At 32.1% G+C, this 25,114-nt stretch overlaps 2 protein-coding genes across 2 annotated transcripts in view; both read left to right on the top strand.

The window, feature by feature from the left end:
* Positions 1 to 400: 400 nt before the first annotated feature.
* On the top strand, positions 401 to 20,683 carry LOC124370958 (collagen alpha-1(II) chain-like; the record flags this gene model as incomplete). The annotated part of the gene is made up of 7 exons (XM_046829264.1): positions 401 to 661; positions 1,130 to 1,263; positions 3,762 to 3,960; positions 3,998 to 4,032; positions 9,977 to 10,192; positions 19,583 to 19,648; positions 20,552 to 20,683. Coding segments are annotated over 7 exons (1,043 nt in total), but the record flags the coding sequence as incomplete, so codon positions are not given.
* A 684-nt stretch (positions 20,684 to 21,367) lies between these two features.
* Positions 21,368 to 25,114, top strand: part of LOC124370957 (collagen alpha-1(I) chain-like) — a 91,204-nt gene continuing 87,457 nt past the window's right edge. The window contains 4 exon segments of the mRNA XM_046829263.1: positions 21,368 to 21,495; positions 23,322 to 23,446; positions 24,171 to 24,266; positions 24,268 to 24,381. Coding sequence (XP_046685219.1) covers positions 21,426 to 21,495; positions 23,322 to 23,446; positions 24,171 to 24,266; positions 24,268 to 24,381 — 405 coding nt within the window. The 5' untranslated portion in view covers positions 21,368 to 21,425.

Below are 25,114 nucleotides of genomic sequence, written 5' to 3'. Positions count from 1 at the left end.
CTGAAGGTTTATCGAATACACCTTGTGTAAACTCCGAGAGAGGAATAGTCGTAATTGGATAATCCAAACATTGAATTAAGCTGTTAAATTAAGCGGTGTAACTACTTTTGAACGCTACATTAAATTATATGTACTCTGTCTATGAAAAATCCAGACCGCATAGGTCCCTACACGCAGTTATAGCTTGATAACCGAATAAAGGAACATGTTGTGTTAGAGAGGTAGACAGTTTTACTCCTTGATAAATACATGGAATTTTTATTGATACCACTCGCACACCGATTTAGTATGATTCTTTGGGGGAGGTTTGCAAAAGTAATATTTAGTATTTCAAAACTTAATATCTCTATGTAGTTGTTGTTCTGAACTTAAAGTTTCAAGTATAAATAATACTCTTTAGGAAGACAAGGTGAAAGAGGACCTCCAGGTCCGTTGGGGTCTCAAGGACCTCCCGGAGAACCGGCTGAGAGAGGGGATCCAGGACAACCGGGGCCGCCGGGAGAAGTAGGTGCGACGGGCAACCCAGGAGAGAGAGGTCCCGTTGGACCCCAAGGCCTTCAAGGGTTCCCAGGGCCGCAGGGGTTGGTAGGACTACCAGGGGTCAAGGGCGAAAGAGGACTCACCGGGCTGAAAGGAGAGCAAGGCAACCCAGGGCCTTCAGGTAAGATCTCTTTTATCAGGAAACATTCTGACTAAATACTGACTTCATTGTTAAAACAGTTTAAACGAATTTTTTAAGTAAGGTACAATACATTTTACTAATTATAGTTGTTGGTATACTTAATGCGTGTTTTATATGTAATATGCCTTCTTCACTTATCCTTATAATGTCGCATTGATCAAAGTTTACTTCATGCTCCCTGAAAAAAATATGCTTATGAAAATAAATAAAATTTTTTATTCCTGCCCAGTTTCTTTGTAAGTCAAAAATATTTATAAAAAGTATTTGTTTACAGTCACACTCTTATGTGTTACCTCTTATTAAAACAATTTCAGTAACTTTAATTGTTTACAATAATATTGCAGAGCCTTTCGTGACGCCAAGCCCATAGTCGTTCAGTCTTGCTCTGTTGCAGCCGATTGGAATTGTAAATTGGAAATCTAATTCAATAAAAACCAATGTTGATAGGGAGTCCTGGGGAGCAGGGTCCACCAGGGCTTGTGGGATTGACCGGAGCTAAGGGAGCGAGAGGAGAGGCGGGGTCTCGGGGGGACCAGGGACTGATGGGCCCACCTGGACGACCGGGCGAGCCGGGACAAGCGGTGTGTACATTCAACTATCCATAGATCATGCTATAATTATGTTTACACTATTACACTAACTAGTGCACACTGTTATTGTACATTATAATTTTCAGTCACATACGTGATTTGTTTATCTAGAGATAGAGTAAATAATTTTCCTATCGTAATCAGATATAATCATGTGTTTTCTTTTTTTAAATTAATCATATTAATTGGCCTTTAAACACTTATCCTTTCTTATGTGTGTATATATATATATATATATAATATATATATATATATATATGTGTGTGCGTGCGTGCGTGTGTGTGTGTGTGTGTGTGTGTGTGTGTGTGTGTGTGTGTGTGTGTGTGTGTGTGTGTGTGTGTGTGTGTGTGTGTGTGTGTGTGTGTGTGTGTGTGCTTAGATATTTCTTGAGTTTGTGGCTCTTTCAGAAAAGTTATCACACCATTATTACTATCATGATGGAAAAAAAAATAAAATTACTCTCTTGTTGCCAAACAATAACATAGAGTTTATATATAGGAGAAGGAATAGTTTATTCAGTTCAACTACTTATGTTTTATGTACATACATGTATTATAAAATATTGTAACAGTAGAATCTGTGTTAGCAAACTAATTCATAAATTTGGGAGGTACCGAACTATTTTGGGCTAGATGAACTATCAAAATATTTTGGTATGTTTACCGGTATAATATATCTCGATAATGGAAGTTAAAGTTCTCGAAATTATTTACTGTATTCCAGCATAACGAGCGGTATATGTTAGAGTGTTCTAGGAACTTTGGATCTGAGTTAGAGATAACACAGGTTCAAATACTGTGTGTGACCTTGCATTTTTATCAGTACCATCGACCTTGTACTGCACCGACTCTCTCCCTTAATCTCTTTGATAAGATCCTCGCACAGGCCAGTGGCCCATAAGGACGGGCAGAACGAGGAATACAAGGGAATCGAACTATCCTTAAAAAATAAAATAAATCCACGTAAAGAGAAGTTATGCTGTGTTTGTTTAATTTCATTATAATTATATCAATGCAATACCATACACTATCAGCAACGTTTGCTTTAGTAGAATAAGTATAAAATTGTTATAAATACTATAAATGTGACTGAAATACCACATTGAAGTTCATGTTTTTAATGTAGAAAAAAATAAAAAATAAATTAATAATCCAAATTAAGTAACTGCATATTGTTTCCAACGTTATTCATCATTTACACGAAACTTACACAAGAGTATTGCGTAGTAAATATAAAAGTGTTATATTTATTTTGGTAGAAAGATGATAAAAAGATGTAATCGGCACGTAACGGTTGTGTGTTAAATTTTACACAGTTAAATAGCATACCCATTATTATTACTAAAGGATAAATGATGATACACTCTTAAAACATTATTTAAAAATGAAATTAACAAAAAGAAAAATGCCATTGAATGTATTAATTCATATTTAGTTCTACATAGTTTTTTATGCTATATATAAGTCCATTTTAAATCATAATATAACTATTTTGGCTAATTGAATACAATGTTTCAAGGCGAGCTTTTGATTGTAATTAAGATCAGTAAATAAAAGACCATGAAAACGAGTTCCAATCAAGACGCTTGGCATTTGTATTTCCAATCCAGCCTGAGAGTTATTTGCTTTGATCTTTGAATGTATATTTGTACTGCACTGTGTTATAATTTTGGCCTAGATTGGTGACCGAATATACTGACTAATTAAAATGGCATTAATCAGCAGGATTAAGGTGTAATTTTAGTGATAAATACCAAAGAAACAACACTACTCACTGAACACTATATTATTGAACTATTTCATAATACAAATGTGGTAATAAATTCAAACAATGTTTTATTTTTTGAATACAAAACCTAGTTAATTGGCAATCCATCACATGAAATGTAGGTCAAAATATTTACTTCGTAATTCTGTTCACGCATTCACTGCTGGTATACAATGAAATTATCTTGAGTAGCCTCTCACTTAAAAAACTTATCGTCCGTTGAAAATTGTACCGCCACTTTTGTCATGGAAATGAAGATAGACGTCCATATATTAGACAATGGATTTCCAATTTTAAAATAATTATAATCTTACTGACGTCATACAAATACACAATACTCGCGGCTTAAAGTATAATAAATATTAATTACATAGTTGTTCAAAACGATCGCTTACAAGGCTCTAGTAGTATGCGTGAATCCTATAATACAGTAAATATCGCAGGCAAATACATTTTGAACGATTGCTTTAGTCTATGTAACTTATTCGAATAAACTATGTGGTTATTTAAATGTATATGTTACAAGACGACATTTAGTTGACACTTATATTATATATATACAAAATAATTAGTACATATTTAATGATTTTAATATTTAATGATTAATATGATTACAGAAAAATATCGTTTCTATATATATCTTATCTTATGTTTAAGGGAAGAAGTGTATAAATCACTGGAAATATAGAATTACCTAAAATTAAATCATTCTTTATATCCAGGGTCAATCAGGACCAACAGGACCTCCGGGGCCAGCAGGGGTTCCTGGCATCAAGGGAATCCCAGGAGACTCCGGTCGACCTGGCAATCCGGGGCCAATGGGGCAACCGGGACCTCAGGGGTTGGACGGGATCAAGGGAGAGCGAGGAGGCGAGGGCCCTCCTGGAGGACCAGGGCCCGCAGGACCTCAGGGTTCTCCCGGTGACAGAGGATTACCAGGACTTTCCTGGATCTACAGGACCTCCCGGTCTCAGTGGCCAACGGGGAGCTCCGGTACGTTCTTTCTTCAATGTATAGTTTTTGACACATTTACACTTCTTTTTATGTTTTAAGAAGTGCTGATTTTCTACAACTATGGTTTTATATTTTCCTAAGTATTGCCAGTCCTCGTTGAATTATAATGTCACTGTTTAGATGAACGTACGATATAACATGTTTATAATATGTCTTAGGTCTACTTTCATTACATATATTATATAGTACACAAATATACATTAATGATTTTAGTATGAAAATGTTTGGTTATAAACATGATATTTAATACAGGTACCAGAAGAAAATAACTTAATAAAAATAATGTTTTGCAAGTAAATGTTGGTGAAAGACCTTTCATTTGTGAATAAGCATATTTCACCTATTCACGGTCATCAAAAATGGTGGTAAACAGCTGCAATAACCTCATCTAGAAGATCGAAAATTATTGTTATATGACTAGTGCGGCGTGATCGTGCCCTGTCCCAGGAGTCGAGAGACTAGTGTGAAACCGATCACAAAAATTACACGAGGTTAGTGGGGGTAAGTATTCCTCAGGGTTTTAGTACTCCTCTATAGATTTAAAAAACTAATGTTCGTTAAATACAAATAAATTGGTTTCCAGACTACTCTGGACGTTTTCGGACTTAAAATTGCTTTGGATAGAGTCACAAATAAACTACAGACACAATCTAGGGTTAAAACAGGTCTTATGTTATTAGTTTTGTTGTTAATAACTTCTGTAACATCTCTATGTATATTCATTATTACATATTTTATAAGCAGTTTGTGTTTTTTTAATTACATATACTGTATAATTTAATAAATCGTATATACCATATATATATATATATATATATATATATATATATATATATATATATATATATATATATGTACGCTAAGCAAATGTTACAAATATACAGTACTGGGCCAAAGATAAAAAGCAAACACACACACACACACACACACACACACACACACACATGTTATATATCATATTTAATGTTTAAAAATATTGTATTAATATTTGATGTTAAACTATAACATACAATATTATAAACCATGCAATTGTTATACATACAAAATATTGGACCAAATATTAACAAATATAAATATATATATATATGTATAATTAAAATTGATACATATGAATAACAGTTCACCACAGTTATGAGGAATGTGTTAAACGTTAGTTCATTTTATCCGTGTCACAAAGAATACAATATAAAATGTGATCATATTCTATATAAAAAAGGATATTTGAAATTTTTTTTAAACTTTCCATTATTTGGTCATACAATAAGTGAATATTTACCAGCTTACGACACTGCAACTAAACGATCAATTGTGCCAGGACGTTACAGTTGACTGTAGACTTCAAACCACAAAACACTTTTTTAGGGGTCGTGCCGAGGGATTCGGGGATTAATTCACACCGCGGGCGTCTCCAGAGGGTTCTATCCTAGCCGTCAGTGAGAATTGTGTCTCTTTCATTCTCTCTCTCTTTCAAACATTATTACACATATACCTACCACATGTCGCGTAACAGGCTTTCATTCTCAAGATATCCTGCGGACAGATAGGCAGACATACAACCATACAGAACAGAAATTGATACGCTCAGACAAATTCCGTTGTTGGGTATGCACCATCCTAGAACACCTTGTCAATATACAAATTAAATTTCATGGAAAATAAACAATCTATGGGTAACAACTTTGTCGGGATATTTAGCCAGATGATACATCCAAAATTTTGTTCATTAAGTTATGTTTTCTTAGCGGTGTTCAAATAATAACAGTTCCGGAGAGCTAGGGAGGGCACTACAACGCGAATGCGGTTGCCACCGACTGACTTTTCATATTGACTTTCCATTCTGTTATTTTTTGTTTTACTCTATAATTAAAAATATCACATGTTCAAATCTCACATTATTGTACTCAGTTTTCTTTAAATACAGAAAAGTAAAAGCCATTATAAAATGGTGTTGTATTTGTTGGGATAGTAAGCATACACATGGTAATACTTTACATATTCGAATCTCTTATGAAAGTATTGATTTTTTAATTAATATGTATTTATTCTGTAAATTTTCATTGGCATCATGGTCACCCATTAGGCCAACGTAAAAAGGATCGCTAACGCTCAGCCGAAACCCATGAAGTGACATGCACCATCATTCAAGGCAGTGTATCTCATATTGCAATCAAGATTCATGCAAAATTTCAAGTCTGTAGCTCATTCAGTTTTCGAGATCTCGTGCGGAAAGACGACTTATAGACAGACAGACAGACGGAAATGAAATTAGTCCAGCCTCTTCAGTGAAAGGCTTCGCTAAAAGTCAGCCAATATGTATAATATGTATAGAAACTAAAAACTTTTAAGATTTGTTTATTAGGCCTTTTTGGGGTTTAATATTAAAAAAGTAATGAAGACAATTTTATTTCTTACTTTGTTTCCATGGAATGTTTAGTTACTATACTTGATATATGAACAAAGATGAGAAAGTTTTAGGAAAATGTATATTTAATGTCGTATAACTTAAAATATACAAAATTATAAAAGTATATCATATGTACACATCTACAACTTGACTATATAAATTTTTAATTCATAGGAACCTACAGGTAATTTAATATTTTTTATTGAGAGAAATATTAAACCAGTTGGAACGGATACGGATATCATGGAAACCATCAGTACTAACACGCTGTTTCAAACAACTTTTTATAGACCTTGAGCTATCCAGAAGCTGAGATAGTCGTGTTGTTAGGGTTATTGTATAACACTAAATGGAGATGTGACTTGTATTACTCCCGGCTCATGACGTAACCGACGTTATTACAGATTATTGTGTTTATCATGACATGACCGTTGTATAAAGTAGTATTGTCTACGACTTTTATACACTGTTAATAGTTCGTATTACTCTAGTAGTACTGTAGAGTAGTACTGTATAACTTACACTAACTGTTTGCATACAATTTGACCTATTTCAACGGTAAGGATATATACTAACTTTTGAACGTGTAACCAATAAAATTTAATTGGTTTAGAAAGCAAACCGATTACATGATCAAGTAATTACGTCTCATATCGTAGTACTGGAAGCATCCTTGATGGGGTTTACGATAAAAGTTAGAAACATATAACTAATGAGTAGGGACAGATGGTGTTTCTACATTTGCTCTTGTTTACGCTCGTTAATGCCTACAATAAAAGTAAAACAGAGTAATAGAATGTATACTTTTAAATAAACTAATAACAATTTAAAAAAATTTTTTAATACCCTTTTGGGGCACTCTGTGTGGTGGTCTTATAAAAAAACAATCATAATGCGCGATTGTGTAAATATCTAATCTAAATTAAATTCGGAGTGTTTTATATGATCCAACTTTATCAGTAACATTCTGTGGTGTCAGACTCTACACGGTACTGTGTGCACATCACACTGGTATCACGACTACCCTCTATCTGCCCAGCATTACAGCGCAAGGCTAGAAATAAACCGATTTCACTAGTAATCCTGTATGTCATATGCAAGAGTGTGTTTTTGCATGCTCCACCTTTATCAGAACATTCTGTGGTGTCAGGCTCCACACGGTACTGTGTGCACATCACACTGGTATCACGACTACCCTCTATCTGCCCAGCATTACAGCGCAAGGCTAGAAATAAACCGAATTGTAAAGCGAACCGATTACAAATCTTTCTAGAGTTTTATTGTAAAATTAACTTAAGGTTTCTGTATATTTCTTGGTATAATTTTAAACATATATGAAAATAAGCACCATTAAGCAATAAGATGAAATATTTATGAACAAATAAAAACAAGGCTGTAAACCTGTCATGTAAAAGGCCTTTTGAAAAGAATATAATTTTAATAAGATTTACAGACATGCTGGACAACATTTTTATCAAATATGCCTGGGGGTTTTCCTGTATTTTTCATGCTTAAATTAACTCAAAGTTCTCTTGTCATTTTTATGACTACCATGACCCCCTCGTGGACTATTTATTTGAACTGCAACGAAAGTTACCAAAAGGTAAAAGGAAGGTAAGCTAAACGAATAGCTTATACTTCATCACTTTTCGACTAAAAAAGTTTAATATATATTTACTGGAAGTTTTATTAATTAATATATGCATAAAAGTCATAACAAAATTGGATTGTCCTGATTAAATGCTTTTAACGTCTGATGTATCTTCATTAATTTACATTTCTTTTGCATTGAGTGCTTTTGTAACCGTACATTTTATAAAACGTTTGAATAAAACATAAATAAGTAAGGTAGCAGACTACCTCTCTGTATTTACACAACCATTAAATCCAAATCCGTGAATACACGATTAAAGTCATAAATTATTCTCTTTCATTCTGCTGCTAAATGAAAGCATAAAGCGCTGATGATGGTAATCAGTGATATAATAAATATGGTAAATAAATGAAAATACTTTACTCCTGTGGCCACTCGAAAACCCAGATGGTTTTTGACCTCGCCAACAATGTCTCTCCAACTTCTTCTATCTTGAGCCACTTCCAGTGTAGCGCCAATCGTTCTTAAATCCTTCTCCAACTGATCTCTCCATCGCATCCTTGGTCTGCCCAATGGCCTCACTCCCTCTGGTTCCCCTCGCCACACCTTCTTTATCATTTTATCTTCTTCCCTACGGGCAACATGGCCCATCCATCTCATTCTTTTACTCCTGATCAGTGCAATCACATCGGGATCTTGGTATATTTCTCTTAGTTCTCTGTTCTTCCTGATCCGCCATATGTCTCCTTCTTGAACTGGTCTAAAAATTCTTCTTAGTATTTTGTTTTCAAAGGTTATTAACTTTTTTTTGGGATTTCTTTGTGAGTGCCCATACTTCTGACCCGTACATCAAAACTTGTAAGATCATGGTTTTCTAAATTCTAAATGAAAATACTACTAGTAATAAACCCTGCTAAAAGTATTTTAATGAAATCGTAAAACATCGATGATAACAACAGTAAAACAATAAATATTGCATCAATAATACATCCTTGATAAACCCTGCTAAAACTTTTTGATTGAATGCACAAAAAATTGACAATTAATTCAGCAAGATAATAAATATTGTATCAATAATACATCCTTGATAAACTCTGCTAAAAGTCTATAATAACAAATGATGATTGATCTAGTGAGATAATAAACCCTGATAAAAGGCTTTGTTGCAAGTCATATAACTTACATTGTTGAATAAAACATGACACCTTATAAGCCTGGTAGGACAATTGCATCGAACTGGTGTTAGGCTTTTACCGAAAACTGCCATGCTCCTATCTATGTTAAAATATTGAATTTGAAAAATGTTTTATATTGAATTATCAGCTAGAGTGTTTCTTCAATATATAGTTTACAACTTTTAAGAATAATTTTATAGTTTAGAAAAGTTATAATTACGTTTAATCCTTCAGAACATAAATACTAAACTTATATATTATTATGCATCGAATTTGAAAACGGTAGTATATGTGATCAAGAACATACATGTATGTTAATGACCAAAGATAAACATTGAGCTATGTACCAAAATAAGACGGTATATGTCGTCATTGTATGTTATTTATATACATGGTGACTTCTTTCCTCAAATATATGTTGTTTATAAAAATCAGTTTATAATTATCAGTATAAGTTTGAAAATTCTAGATTGTTTACCATAAACAGATTAATTAAAGACGATTATCACAATGACAAAAAGTATTAGTTTTGATGAAAGTATGAATTATTATCACTAATATATCGTGTGGTAATATAATAAATATTAGGTGGACTATTGTAATCAAATTACACAGTTAACAATATGTAGACATAAAATATATGTATAATATAGTATTTATGTATATAATTACTATACGTTAGTGATTATTATATCTTCGTCTAAGTAATGGTAATTGAATCTGACCTGACAAGAAAATGTCTCTTTTCAGGGAGAAACAGGACCTGCTGGTAAACCTGGGTCGGATGGAGCTCCAGGACCACAGGGTGTTCAGGGCAACCCAGGACCTCCAGGACCTCTCGGCGAACAAGGTCCTGAAGGTCCCAGTGGGAAGATGGGACCCCCAGGGATATCAGGTCGGCCTGGAGACAAGGGTCCTGTAGGAATTCCTGGCAATCCTGGAGCACCTGGAGCACCTGGCCTTATGGTGAGTTGTTCCAGATCTACAACAAAGTAAACATGTGTCTTCATAGCCCCTACAATGTACCGTGTTGGTTTAGAGATAAAACTACCAGTTTAATACCACAGTCTTATTAAAAGGCTTAAGAAACCTTTAAAATTTTAAATCCATTTAGAAAGATACCAAATAAAGTTAAGTTAACAAATTCAACTGGCTGGAATAAAGTAAACTTAAAACATATATTCAACTAAATAAATTCTTTATTGTAGTTATTTATTTTTAAGTCTTGTACAGCGGAACAATATAATTACAGAGTTCAACCGCCAGTTTACGTACCCGATTTTGTGCCGAATGACCATCCCAACTTTTCTACATATAATTATATTAGTCATAGATTTTGTATTGCTACATAATGCAGTAATAAATGCAATAACGGAATGCAGTATTTTATTTTATAATTTAGTAAGGAAATTCCATAATTATGAAAATTAGGATAACAATTCGGGTTTCCACAATTCAGCACCAGAGTTTTGTGAAACCAAAAACACATAATAGCCAACTCAAAAATAGGAATTTTGCGAATTATTGCTGTACAACAGAATAGTGACAGAATTGAATAGCTTTATTGCTCATGGTACACGTATTAAATTCGTAGAAGAATAAATAGTAGATATATTACGGATTAAAATACAATTATAAACTAGTGGAATTAATAATAATAACAACTTATTCATTCATTCGATCTGTTGAATCTATTCTGGATTCATTTCAATATGAGTACAATGCAGGACTATTCTATGGATAACCAGAGTAAGCATTTAAGGCGAAGAATTAAACTTCTTCGTGATAAAGGTTTCGTTTTGGTCTGCATTTCAAATAAACACGGATTATGGTAATTTTTAACAAAATAGAAAATGTGAAATTGTTGCAGCTATGTTTAAAATCAATGATTCAAGGTCATGTTATGGAATCTAATATTTAAATATATTACTTTTGTTATATTAATAAGTGTGATTACAAAAATAAAGGTTATAAAAAAATAAGGACCAGTGAAACGAAAAAGGAAATTTATAATATACTCCTATTGAGAAAAGGATCAACAGCTTTCTATGGCCATTAAAGATCATTTAATAACTGTTAATAAAGATGTAAAGGAAAAATTCATTTAAACAACAAAGTTCCGAAAAGCAGCCATGTTATTACAAATACATCTCCATATATGTACATAGAAGCACTACCATTATAAATGAAGCCTGTTATTTTAAGTTTAATTTAGATGATTAATTAGGGCTGTAATGACAATTTAAATACTTTTCACGTTAGATATAAAACCTTCAGATATGAAGTATTCCTATGCCCTTGAACTGATAAATTATTCGTGTTTACAAGTAGCCGAATTTTAATTCAAAGGGCAACGTTTTGAGTAAGATGTTCCCATTCCCTTTCAGCAACTGGAGCTATTTAGCATATCAAAGACAGTTGTTCAGGTCGCATTTCCGAAACATTCTGAAGACATTAGAAGGTGAGGACCGAAGGGCAGTCTGCATTTCAAATAGATGCAATATCTGCGGGAATTGCCAATAAGTCTAATTTACTTTCATGAAAATATATGATCAAGGCTTTTGATTTATTGATTTCACTTATTTCCATAATTAACATACAATGTAACAACAATTAATTTTAAAATGTTCTAGGAATTCACCCCAGCCCTTTTTTGAGGAAAAGGATTTATCAGTCTAAAAGTAGACTAAAAATCTTTGATGAAAACTCTCAAATTTTATCATGGGACATTTCCAAATAAAAAAGTCAGTATAACACCTTTAAAATAATGACAATCGATTATGAAGCTGGATAGTTATGAAGTTTCCATTAAACCTTTCCAAAGTAGTTAAAAAAACTTTTTCAGTTTATGATTAATGATCTGAAATTTACTGTTTCTAGTCTAATTATCTCATAATAAGTAGCACAACTATTATTTACCTGTTTGAGGATTGACTTAATTTGATAGAGGCTAAAAAATATATGACCTGTAAAAATATATCGTTTGGTATTGTTAAACCTTTTACAACCATTTTATTTTGAATCCATCAAAACTAGCACAACTGATTACTCCTACTTTAAAACAAATTCGTTAACCGATCCCTCGAAAAACTAAACTGTGTTCCTATATAACCCTATTTCGTACCTCCCAACTCATGATTATGTTTGATATATGTTTTTTTATTGTGTGCTAATCTATTTCTGGTATTACTTTGATTTTTTTGGGTGAAATTACATATTTGTGAGTCACATAGAATATATCAAAGTACCGTATATGCTAATATAAAATTTTATGTTAATTGACGCTATCGATTTCCAGTATTAACAGTTTTTTAGATTGTTTTAATTTTCAGAAAAATTTGATTTAAGTTAAATTATAATAGACGGAGGTTAAGGGTAAAACCAATAATACTCAGCACCACAACTGCCTAATTAATTTTCCGTTCTCTTTAGTAAAAACCTTCCCAAGTAATGGGACTTCCTTATTTAGTGAGAATGTTTTAACAGATTGAATGAACACCTTTAAACAACTTTCGAAGAAAACTATGTTCATACAAACATATGAACTGCTTTAAACATAAAATTTAAATATAACGTTTATTTCATGGTAGTTGAATGAACAAGTTTTAAATTCTATTTATACATAACAGTTTAATGAACGACTTTTTAACAAACAATGGCTGTAGACTCCACCTGTGAAAACACACAGAATTAGAAAACAGACTACTAATATTACTACGTAAATAGAGGTTATCTATCCTTACTTAAAATGTAAAAAACTGATTGCTTTCAAACTATTAAAATAAAATCTTCATTGTATTAAATCGAACCTAATTTTTCCCTTGTTCCTTGTCCGCAGTTTTCCTTGTTAAAATCTTGGATAATATACATTACTAGGCAATAGTGGTTTTAAATAAGAAAAAGTTAACATGTAAAATTTAGCTTAAATAAAACTTAGCAAAAAAGGACTATTTTTCATTAAGCTCTTTGTTTCACTCAGTTTTTTGTCATGAAATTTTGGATTAAATGTAACATTTTATTATAAAATTCACAATAATTATAACTTTTTATTTATACGTCAAAAATACGTGGTAAAATATTAAACTGTTCGAATAGTAACTTTTTCTTATATCAATTACACAATGCGTGGGTGTATTTATACGTTTTAACAAGTACTCGTTGTTTCTGATTATGCAAGGCGAACCGTTTTTTGTTTCACTTTTTACTTTTCATTCACCTATCCACCATTGTTTTTGTGGAATTACGAATTTATTTCAATATAGTTTAACGTAAATAGACATTTTCAGACAGTTCCATTTAGCTTATATCTGTATAGAAGTTATTCATAACTTCTTAACTATTTTACAATGGTAATCTCGTTCGCATCGAATAAATGTAGCTCAATTTTATTCGTTATTAAAGTGAAAAGAGTTTTAAAAATAATTAAAAACCCATTTTTCATATGTTTTATTGTTAAGGTAACTTATTATTCACATACTATACAAAATGCATAAGAAAATAGTTGTTTTTTTATGTAATATTGCATTTTACATATACTACACAACAACTTTTGAATTCAGTGCAACTTAGCAGTCAGTGTGCAGGTAAATTATATGAGGACGGTTAGTTAAATAGTGATAATATTACTTAAGATCATTATTAATTATGCAGTCGAAAAGATTCAATACGTCAATTGCATTGTCCACATACTATGATCCTCGGTATAAATACTCAGTAACATATAATTTATAATAATACAATGTAGAGTCAATTGTGTCTTTCAGTTTTATCTCAAATGTATTTAGGACAACAAATATGAATAACATTTATTCAACAGTGTGTTCATTTTTGTTTAAAGGACTAAAAAAATCCTATGTATATTTAACTCTAAATACAGATCTACATTTATATTTGGTAAAATACATTTGTTCCAATAAGGCACATCTACGTTGGCAGTAAACATCCTAGCTATTTAAAATAAGTGTTAAAAAATTTTTCAGTAGTTGAAACGTAAAGGGAAGGCGTAAAAACCTCGCTTCATAGAATAGGTGTGAAAGCAAAACTGTTGATTTTCGTTCGAAATCAATTTTAGTTCGAATTGGACATAATAAATTAATAATAAATTTTAATTTTTCATTTGGTAACAGGAGTGGAGTTAGAGATTAAAAGCCATTCATTGTAAATAAATTTAATAACTTGCCATAAGTCTGTGCTCCAAGAAGAACTTAAATACTAATTTTCATTTAAATTACTTCATTCATATACAATATTGAACTTTTCCTTTTGATAAGGAAGAAGAGGTGTTAATAACATTTTATAGAAGGTCATATTTAGCATTTCAAACACAATATAAAGCTGATTTTTCGAATTAGGAGGTATTTAATTTTTTCCCTGCTAGAGAGTATTTTGGGTCTTATGCAAACATTGTAATAAAAAGAACGAAATTAACATATTTTTAACATGTTTTAAAAGGTCAATAATGAAATAATTTAGATTATTCATAAGTAAAATTTAAGACAAATCTTTTAATTTCTAGAAACTCTAGTAATAATGTTCGCACTTGGAATTCACAATATTAATACAATTTTTAACCTTTTTAATGAGTTGAGATTTTTACATATTTTATATATATTTTTAACACTTTCTGCAATGAAAGGCAGGATTTGTGAAGAGCTTTCGTAAACAATATAATTACTAGGTCCTACACTGGTCGGGAAGGTACTCGAAGAGAGAGCAAAGCTCTCAATCTTCAACTGAGTACGCTGTAACACAGTGACAGCTGAAATCTGCTGTCTGACTGTGTCTGAAGAGACGAAACATGTTCACTAGGCGCCGCAATCTGAGTTAAAATATACTCCTCAGAGTTAAAACGGATTGTACCAATAAAAAGCTATCCCACCCTCCTATTTTTTATGGTTGCAGTACCAACACTGAGCTTTCGCTACCTGTGGAAACTAAATTTGAGCAAAGGAGGCGATACTCCGGCGAGTGAAGCTGTTTCGGCGTTGTTTCGTCTCTTCAGACACAGTCAGACAGCAGATTTCAGCTGTCACTGTGTTACAACGTTCTCAGTTACAGATTGAGAATTTTGCTATCTCTTCCCAGCCAGTATAGGAGACTAAACTCTACTGCAACACTGTCCTGACAAAGACGATCTGATAGACATAAATCTACTATTTATTCATCGACTATAATTACTATTTTATTCAGATAAATAATTGAATTTTGTAGTTTTTCAATTGAAAATTCTGTTATTTTTACCATTCTAATGCCATTCACGTATAATTTTGTGTAATATTTAAGACAGTTTTTTATCGTGATGCTTGATGTGCATTTTTTCCGATAAAGTTTAAAACTTTGGTTCTAAGTGATAAAAACACATACAGTAAAATTTTCAAAAAACTTGTACTATTAATGAAAATGATGTAGTGCAAAAAGAACTCACTGCAAAGCACTTATGCTTAAAGAAAAATTCCGATCTCATTGCTTAAAAGTAATTAAATTGTAAATACGCGACGAAATAAATTATTTAAATATTCTGTGCTTGGTTTAATTAATCTGCACTATAATTACTTTGTAACAACAGTCGTTATCTACATAATTTATTCAACTTACTTTATGATAAAACGATAAAACGTTCGTTAGTGCAAGTGGACTATAATCTCAGGTACTTTCAACTCCAATTATATTCGGTTGTAAAATGGGATAATGTAATCCTCAATCTTCTCTAACAGATAGTTTATCTTCCTTACTGTATACCAACTACGCTGAATTTATGAATGCCAAATTTACAGGTAGTTGATGTCACTCTTGCCCTTATAACCGTACTTGTCCCTGGTTAGTGCTAACTAAACAAACGTTCTCGGTGGCTGGCTCGTTGGACACTTGTCGAAAATCTACCAGACAATGTTGCCAACGACCTCTATTAGCAAAAAGCTTACAACTAAATACATAAATATACCCATCGATAAATATTTATATATAAATATTATAAACGGGAAGTATGAAACATGAGTTTCTCAATTTCTTCAGCAAAATAAACCAAAGTAGAAATTATAAAATATTCTGCAAGAGGCAATTTTCCCGGCTATAGACTTGTAGTTGGAACAAGCCACATAGATTATAGTGTACGTGCCTATTGGCTATGAAAGCTGTGCAATCGATACATTTATGCAGGACCACAATGTGTGTAAAACAATAAAGCCTCTTAAGACTCTCAGATAAGGCTTGGGAAAGGCTTACAACGGGTATTCCCTACCTTAAGGGGCCTTGGGAATTTACATATTTAAGGGATTCAAAAAAATGTACGAAACTTGTATATGACCTTTCAGTATCATAAATGCTAGTATTTGTGCTCTAGACACATTTCAATTAACCCTGTTGTAGAAGATTCAAATACAGCCGACCTTCGGATAAACTAGTTCTATGGGGAAGAAATGGGTGGAAAGTTCAGATTTTGGATTTCATCCACAATTGTAAGGCTTGGAAAATAATTTCACAAAAGGCGTTCTAACTTCTGACGTGTTTATCATAAGATGAAAAACTGAGATATTTAGTAATGAAGCTACATTTTTACTTGAACTAACTATTCAATGGGTGGAAAGCTCTGAGCTTTTATTTTATCCACAGTCGTAAGGCTTGAATACTCATTCCACAAGATAGTTCATAGGATAATAACCCGAAATATTTAGTCACGAAACATTTTTTCTCAAAAATTAGTTAGTTCAGTGGGTGGAAAGTTCCTAATTTGTACTTCATCTATAGTTGTAAGGCTTGGCTACTCATACCACATGGGCGTTCTAACTTCTAGCGCGTTTATCATAATATGATAACCCGAAATCTTTAGTAACGGAACTTGTTTTCTCCAAAATTAGTTTGTTTGTTGTACTTTATCTATAGTCGTAAGCCTTGGCTACTCTTACCACAGGAGCGTTCTAACTTCTAGCGCGTATATCAAAAGATGATACCGGAGATCTTTAGTTACGAAACTAGATTTTCACCCAAAATTAGTTCGTTGAAATAAACCGGATCCAAAATTGTGGTATAATTACATCTTAATGAAGTTAACACTTTTTCCCACATTAAAATCAGTACGTTAGACACTTGCTAGCCTAATATTCTAGAGAAATAAAATAAGGAAGAGTCAAGAGCTCTTCTTATTTTTCTTTCTCTTTTTGAAGGGTTCGGGACGACAAGCCGACAACGATTAATCATTATGTTGTCAAGAGCCAGCAGTGTTGGCTGCTATCTTGATGGTAGCCTCATAAGAACAATGTTAAACCTCGTGTACTTCAACTCCCTCATTTTTAGTGGTATATTCGAAGTGTCTCATTTTACAGATATCATTAATCCACAAACAAACTCTTTTTTTTCTCATTTTCAGAAACAAAATCTCAAACCCTTTTGTACTTTATCGTTTAAATATATAAAAAGTAAACACTTAAAAAACTAAAAGTCGCCTGTATCTGTATTAATCATTTCTTTAAATTGAGACATTTCTCATAACGCCTTAAAAATAAGGGTGTAACATTGCATGAGGTTTAACAGGCTTCTTAAGGCGTAATACTCAAGGTAGTTTTATTACAGCCAGCTCTTACGTATTACAAAGTACAGCTTGTGTAATATGCAGTAGCTGCCCACCTTCCAACTAGAAATGTCGCTAGTGTGAAGTACAAAATATCACTGAAGTCAGGTATGAGACACCAGCCGTATAGAAGGTTGTATGACATCACTCACACAAGGTTGGCAATGTCATAAACAGTGTAAAAGCTGAGTGGAATTGAATTACCCACCAGAACCCTTGATGTGTTTACTGCCAGCTCTCGTGGAAACTATTTTATTTTTCAGTTTCCAATATTGCTTCAAGTCAACAAAACACACTGTGACACACGTGTAGTCAATAAATTGTGACGAGAGATTTTATAAGGTAATATTTATTTACAGAATTTGCCTTATAATCCGTGCAGTACTGATTTGTACTACCAGTCTACATTATTTTGACATTCTATCGTGTTAAGATGTGGTGTTCTGAGAAGTAATCAGATAATATGAGATGTGATAAGCACAATCTGTAGAATATAATCTATGCAAAACTCAGTTACACTAACAATATATTTCATTTTAATATTCTATAATGTTAAGATGTGGTGTTCTGAGAAGTAATCAGATAATATGAGATGTGATAAGCACAATCTGTAGAATATAATCTATGCAAAACTCAGTTACACTAACAATATATTTCATTTTAATATTCTATAATGTTAAGATGTGGTGTTCTGAGAAGTAATCAGATAATATGAGATGTGATAAGCACAATCTGTAGAATATAATCTATGCAAAACTCAGTTACACTAACAATATATTTCATTTTAATATTCTATAATGTTAAGATGTGGTGTTCTGAGAAGTAATCAGATAATATGAGATGTGATAAGCACAATCTGTAGAATATAATCTATGCAAAACTCAGTTACACTAACAATATATTTCATTTAATATTCTATAATGTTAAGATGTGGTGTTCTGAGAAGTAATAAGATAATATTAGATGTGATAAGCACAATCTGTACAATATAATCCCTGCAAAACTCATTTATACTAACAGTCTATTTAATTTTAACAATCTATCATGTTAAGATATGGTGTTCGGAGAAGAAATCAGAATGTTAATATACTAAAATTAATGGTATTTTACTTTTATAATAGAATTCAATATATTTGAGTGGGAATAACTTTATGATGTACCGGCTAAACAGTTGGTTCTTAACATGTAGAAATCAGCAATATGAGTATGTAACCATTCAGTATTTAGAAGATAAATTCACAGGAAAAATATAAAGTGATAATCGTGTACAGGAAGAAAACTAAAGTGAAGTATTATAATGCCGACATACTTTCACGTTTTTTTAGAAGTGGATAGCAAAAATCATGCTGCAAATTTTAATAGGGATTTGTTAATCAAATTTAACTAATATTAATGTTAGTGGCCAATTGGTGGCCTGTAAGGGTTTTTATTATAGAATGTCTAAGTTGTAATGTTTTATATAAACCCTTAATAATTGTGCTGAAAAAGGTCTTATTTATTAGCAATAAGTGGCTTTTCAGAGACTATGTTTTCTAATATAATGTAACTTCATGGAAAATGTTTAATATTTTTTATTTACTATGAATATACTCACACGAGCTATAGATCGCTATAGAATAAGAGAAGTAAATGTTAGTTCACTGTAAATATTTATTAAGACACTGTTGAAAGAGGCTGTTGAAAAGAATAATCAATAAGTATATAAAAATAGTAAAGACCTTTCGATGTTTTATTACTTGTAGAACTGAAATATTCATGACAGTTTTAATACCACAATGTATCTATATTTTCAGTCTAGGCCAAGTGGATACGCTCAGGAAGGTACAGTAGCGGAGGCAGTCCCTGTTCCTGGGCCAAGGGTGAGATAATAGTGTCTAACTATAACATACATGTGGAAAATAAACTAAATTTCTTTAGAAAAAAGAAATTGTAGATTAAAACCCAACTATTTTCAAATATGTATTGAAATTTGTCACAATTATAGACGAGACAGTTTCTTTCTCTTATTTACAATAAATGTCTTTTAATAACGTAAAAGTATTTTTTTCCTAAAGAATAAATACAATGTTTTCAATTCATACTAAGTTAAGATAAAAACGACGAAATTTGCATAGTTTTATGCAAAAAATTATACAATTTAAATAAAAACCTTTTATTTATTTTCATTGTGTTGTCTTGTGACGTTTTAAAGTGTACAGTTGTCACAATGTTAGTACGTTAGATGGAATTATTTTTAGAAAATTATAAATTAATAAAACGGCCTGACGCCAAAATTGTTATTGTTTCCAAGTGTAAATACAATGATGTTTAAAAATACAATTTAAGCTTCAAACAAGAATGAATTTACATTGTTTTTATACAAAAATAAAACAAATGAGTCTTCTTTTTCTGTTACTTTGCGTTGTTTCACTGAGAACTTCTGACACAAATAACGTTGGAAAGTTGTGAGAAACAACGCGAGAAATTACAAAATGTTTTACAAGTCGTGATTATGAAATAATTCCTAGAAAAATTATTACAAAATTTTCGGTAAATTCTATTAATTGTACGAAATTGGTTTCTTGTTAAAGTAATATAGGCAAGAATGGACAAGAGAGGAAATTAAGAAATTTTCTTGCAGATTCTAGAGGGTTTTAACCATGTTCAAAACTTAAGCCACATGTGGTTAATCAAAATCAGGACATTTATAAAACAATCTAATTATTCAGTAACACGCTCCTCTGTTAGAATTTACCACAAAAGTTATATTTTATCTGTCCAAGGGAGACACAGGTTCGCCGGGAGACAGAGGACAACCAGGGGATATCGGTCCTCCAGGAAGCCCCGGCAATCCTGGGATACCGGGCAATCCCGGGCCTCCAGGACCCGTACCTGGCGTAAGTAATCATATTTGAAGATACATCGTCTGAAGTATCCTCAAGACCTTTTTACTTAATTAAGCTAGAATTAATTGTTTTTGAAGCATCGTTTTATAATAAGTTTGAATTAGTTTTCAAGAACGCTTCTTGTATGAATTAATACATATTTTTGAGGCCAGATTTATTGATGTCTTTTTAACTTCAAGCTCAAGATTTTTGGTACACGGTGAGTCAAACTTTTGCATACTTGAACTAGTTTGCTTTGTATAATTGTGATGGAAAGTGTGAACTTAAGGAAATGTTGAAATATTTTTTCACATTGAAATTTACATATAAAACATATATTCTGATGTGTTAGCTAGACTTGGTCATATAAAACAATAAACGTAATATTTTAGTACAATAAACGAATTCCGATATTTAATTCCGTTTATTAAATATTCTACTAAATATTTATCAACATTCAGTAAATTAATATTTTATTCAATTTTTTTATTATAATTTAAATAAACAATTAAAATATAATAACTTAATTATGCATTTGTGCTACATGCCCTAAAGATTTCCTGTGTCAATTAAATTAATTAAGTGTATATTAAAGAGTAAAAAAATGTATGGGGCAGTCGAGTTAATTTTTTTGCAAATCAGATATGAATAGTGTACAGCACTTCATATTCACAGAATATGGAAACTTTCTGTACAGGTGTCTTCATACTACAACCAGTTGGCATTAGTGAATGCAGGCAATGACAAGGGACCCAGCGACGCGGAGCCATACATGGTTTATCCTGACGCATTTCACTACCTTCAGGCCCAAGTTGGACCGGCGGGGCCCAGAGGCATGCCGGGTAAGAACGTGCACATCATAGTTACTCTTACTAAATCACTCATTACGCAAAGGGGCTTATCTGAAGCATTTCAGGACCTTCAGATCCAAGTGAGAAAGCGAAACCCAGAGGTCAACAATCAGATAATTCATACATAAATAACGTGTGTTTAAATATTTTCCCACCGATGGCTTTAAAAAATAGTCAAATCGTCTTCATATTTCCTGTCATATTCTGACTTCAAACAAGGATTCAAAGAACCTTTAATTATAGTTATTATTGCAATTACTGTTATAATCTGTAATTTTTCTGATGAGTCACAACTGATTACCAAAATCACTCGTTGATAAATGTGTAAATTAAGGCAATTTTCCCTTTATTTTTTAAAAGGATTTCAATTAAGGTTTTATGGTGGTGCAGTTATTGCCATAAATGGTTTTTTCTTTAAGATGTGAGTTATTTAAAATCAAATTAGAATTAGTATATTTTTGTTTTTAACGAATACTTCTAAATCGATTTAAAAATTCACATGCTCGCTAAGCTAATACATATAAAAATCAGAAAATGTCAATTGTTTATGTAAACCTTTAAAAATCCTAATGCCTCAGTCTAAGGGTATGTTTTGTTATTTTAAATCACGTATAATTTTGTAAACTGAAAAGTAAACCTAGTGGGTAAGAGTCAGTTTTGAGATATGGATATCAGGAACGAAATTATTTGTGTGTTTTTTTTTTATATTTAATGGTGAAGATGTTTAAAACCGCTTTGTAATAAAATATTTGCTTAGTATAAACTGGCACACTTGACCTTTTTACGATGATTTGAAAATTTAAGAAATAAGGAACAGTTTTCAACACAATTAAGTTTGTATTGTTGAGTAGGTAACTGAAGTTTCGAGTTCCAGTAATAGCATAACCCGATGATCAGTATAATGTGATTAAAAACATCAAAATTTGGGCGAGACCTTTCGTCATACTTGACTTATCAACGTTATCTAAAAATATAATTTTTAAGTGTATTTTTTACCTTTTAAGTAAAATTACTCTATGAAGTCATTTTTATTTACATCATCTGGATCCAAAAAATGCCTATCAATGTTGGAACGCATGTATAACCAAGATTGCTGTACGTACTATAGATGTGCTGGAAGTCTCTACCGTATACTGTATGTCTAAGTAAAGTATATAATATTTACACTGAATTTTGTCCAGTGAACAGAGTAAGAAGCAAGTGTAAAAACCTTCAGTACATATATAATCCTAGTTGCAAGTTTCAGATTTGTATATAGCAAAGTAATAAAACCCAAGAACTGCTCACTAACGTAAATTTTACTTTGAAACACTATTCATTTTGTTTAATTAACAATTGTAAAGTTTTACTTCGTATATATCTTCATTTTATTTTCTGTTAACTCAAATATTTACTTTATTTCCCCAATGAAATGCAGTGTTTACAATACCGGAATGAGAGGGATAACTGGCGATAACTTCATCGTTTGGGTAATTAATGTTTTCCAGTTTAGTTGCGAAATCAGTTGAAACTGTTACAACTTCTAGAACAGATACTGCAAGTTACACTGTAATATTGTCCTTTATTTTAAGTCCATTAGAGAGTAAGTTGAATCTGTATTTTAATTAGTCTGAGGTTTTTTTTGTGTTTTTATTGTATTTGACAAGTAGATAGGAATTAATTTTTATTTACTATATAAATTGAGTTTGCTGTTAGTAATAAACTTATTAGGGTAAATATAGTTATTTAATGATATTAATACATACGATTTAGCCTACTATACATGTGATTACCCGTTTTAAGTAGTAAATTAATAATAACATGAGTATTGAATTTAGGACCATCAGGATCTGCGGGTCCTCAAGGATTTCAAGGTGTCAGGGGCGAGCCAGGAGAGCCTGGCCCTCCAGGATCCCCTGGTATCCCGGGTCCTAGGGGTCCCCTAGGAGTGCCAGGAAAAGATGTAAGCTACAGAAGTAAAGTATTTTAATAATTAGAATAAAAACACTAAAAAGCTTTATATTTTAAAAACTAATTAGACAATATTGTTAATGTATTGAGTTAAACTTGTGTTACTGATTAATATGAGTTGAATGTCTTCAATTTTTAAAATAATTAAGAACAGTGTATACAGATTAATGGAATATAAGAGTACGTTGTCAAACACAATTGAAAATAAATGTTATGCAGCCTTAAAGAGGCGAAACTTGTGGATAATTTCAAAAGTATCCAGATTTGTAGGGATAATTTTTTGTTGCCAAATTTGGTAGCGTTCGTCAAGATGCTATAGTTGTTGTCATGGCTTTTTTCAGGTGTTTTCAGTGACTTTATGATATTCCATGTCCACATTTCGCACTTTGCCGCTAGACTAATAAGTTTATAAAATATCTTTTATTAATTTATAAGTGCGTATAAAAATATAATATTTGTATTATTTAGTTTTTAACATATATACATTTCCACTTAAACTTTTATAGCCATGCAATGGTAAATTATTGTTATTAATATACAGTAATATTACCCAGTAATTAACTGAAAAAGCTACAGTGAAAGTTGAAATAACAAAAAACCTAATTAAATTTTAATGAATACAGCTTATAAAAGCAGAAATTAAATTACATAGTAATATGTATGATGAAGATAAAATGTGCTGGTGCACTATTATATACAATTACATGTTATTCCAGGGAGAGCAAGGTGAGGATGGCGAACATGGAACGTCAGGATCTGGAGGTCCTCCAGGGCCTAGGGGCCTTCCAGGCATGCCAGGACTCTCAGGCATTAATTAAAGGCCACCGTGGGTTTCCGGGTCTGGACGGGGCTAAGGGTGAACAGGGCCAACCAGGGGAGAAGGGATCACTAGGGCCCTCGGGCCCCATGGGGCCCATCGGACCAGTGGTGAGTGGAATATTCCGTAGCTCTCAATCGCCATCTGCAAATAATCCACATAGTTTAACAGCTCAAGACGAGCACCTTAATTTGAATTTCCTTACGTAAAGTCTTGGGAAAACTTGCTTATCTACCATTATTGGTCGTTGATTAAACTAAAAGTTATTAAGGCCATTGTGCTTAAGTTAATAAACGAGCACCTTTTCCATCCTTTCACCCACACAATTTTTGCATGATTTTCCTTTTTTGAAATTGGAATGGTATGATATTCTTTTCAAGAATCCCATGAAACAGTTGAAATAGAATTTAATATACTCGTATGGTATAGAACCTACAACTGTGTACAGCCACGTCATTGAATGTAAGAGTACTTTGTATTATAAGAGTTAGATGAGAAAAATATTCAACCTTTACCTAGGCTTTGGTTAGGAGGCAAAAACACTGGTATATAATTATTAGAAGAGCCCAAAAATATAGGAATTAAATTTGATTTTACCTGGATAAGATGCAGAATGCAGAGTTAGGAAAATTGTTAATATACAGTATATATATATATATATATATATATATGTGTGTGTGTGTGTGTGTGTGTGTGTGTGTGTGTGTGTGTGTGTGTGTGTGTGTGTGTGTGTGTGTGTGTGTGTGTGTGTGTGAGTTATTTTATATATGTGGTTTGAATTCCGCAAAAAACCGAGTTGTCTGAAAATTCAATAAACTTGTGATTGATGTGTTCTGGAAGAAA

Source organism: Homalodisca vitripennis, unplaced genomic scaffold, assembly GCF_021130785.1.
Source record: "Homalodisca vitripennis isolate AUS2020 unplaced genomic scaffold, UT_GWSS_2.1 ScUCBcl_686;HRSCAF=3237, whole genome shotgun sequence".
Classification (NCBI taxonomy): Eukaryota; Metazoa; Arthropoda; class Insecta; order Hemiptera; family Cicadellidae; genus Homalodisca; species Homalodisca vitripennis.
The sequence above is the reverse complement of the archived record's forward strand: the minus strand, read 5'-3'. Positions and strand labels throughout refer to the sequence as shown.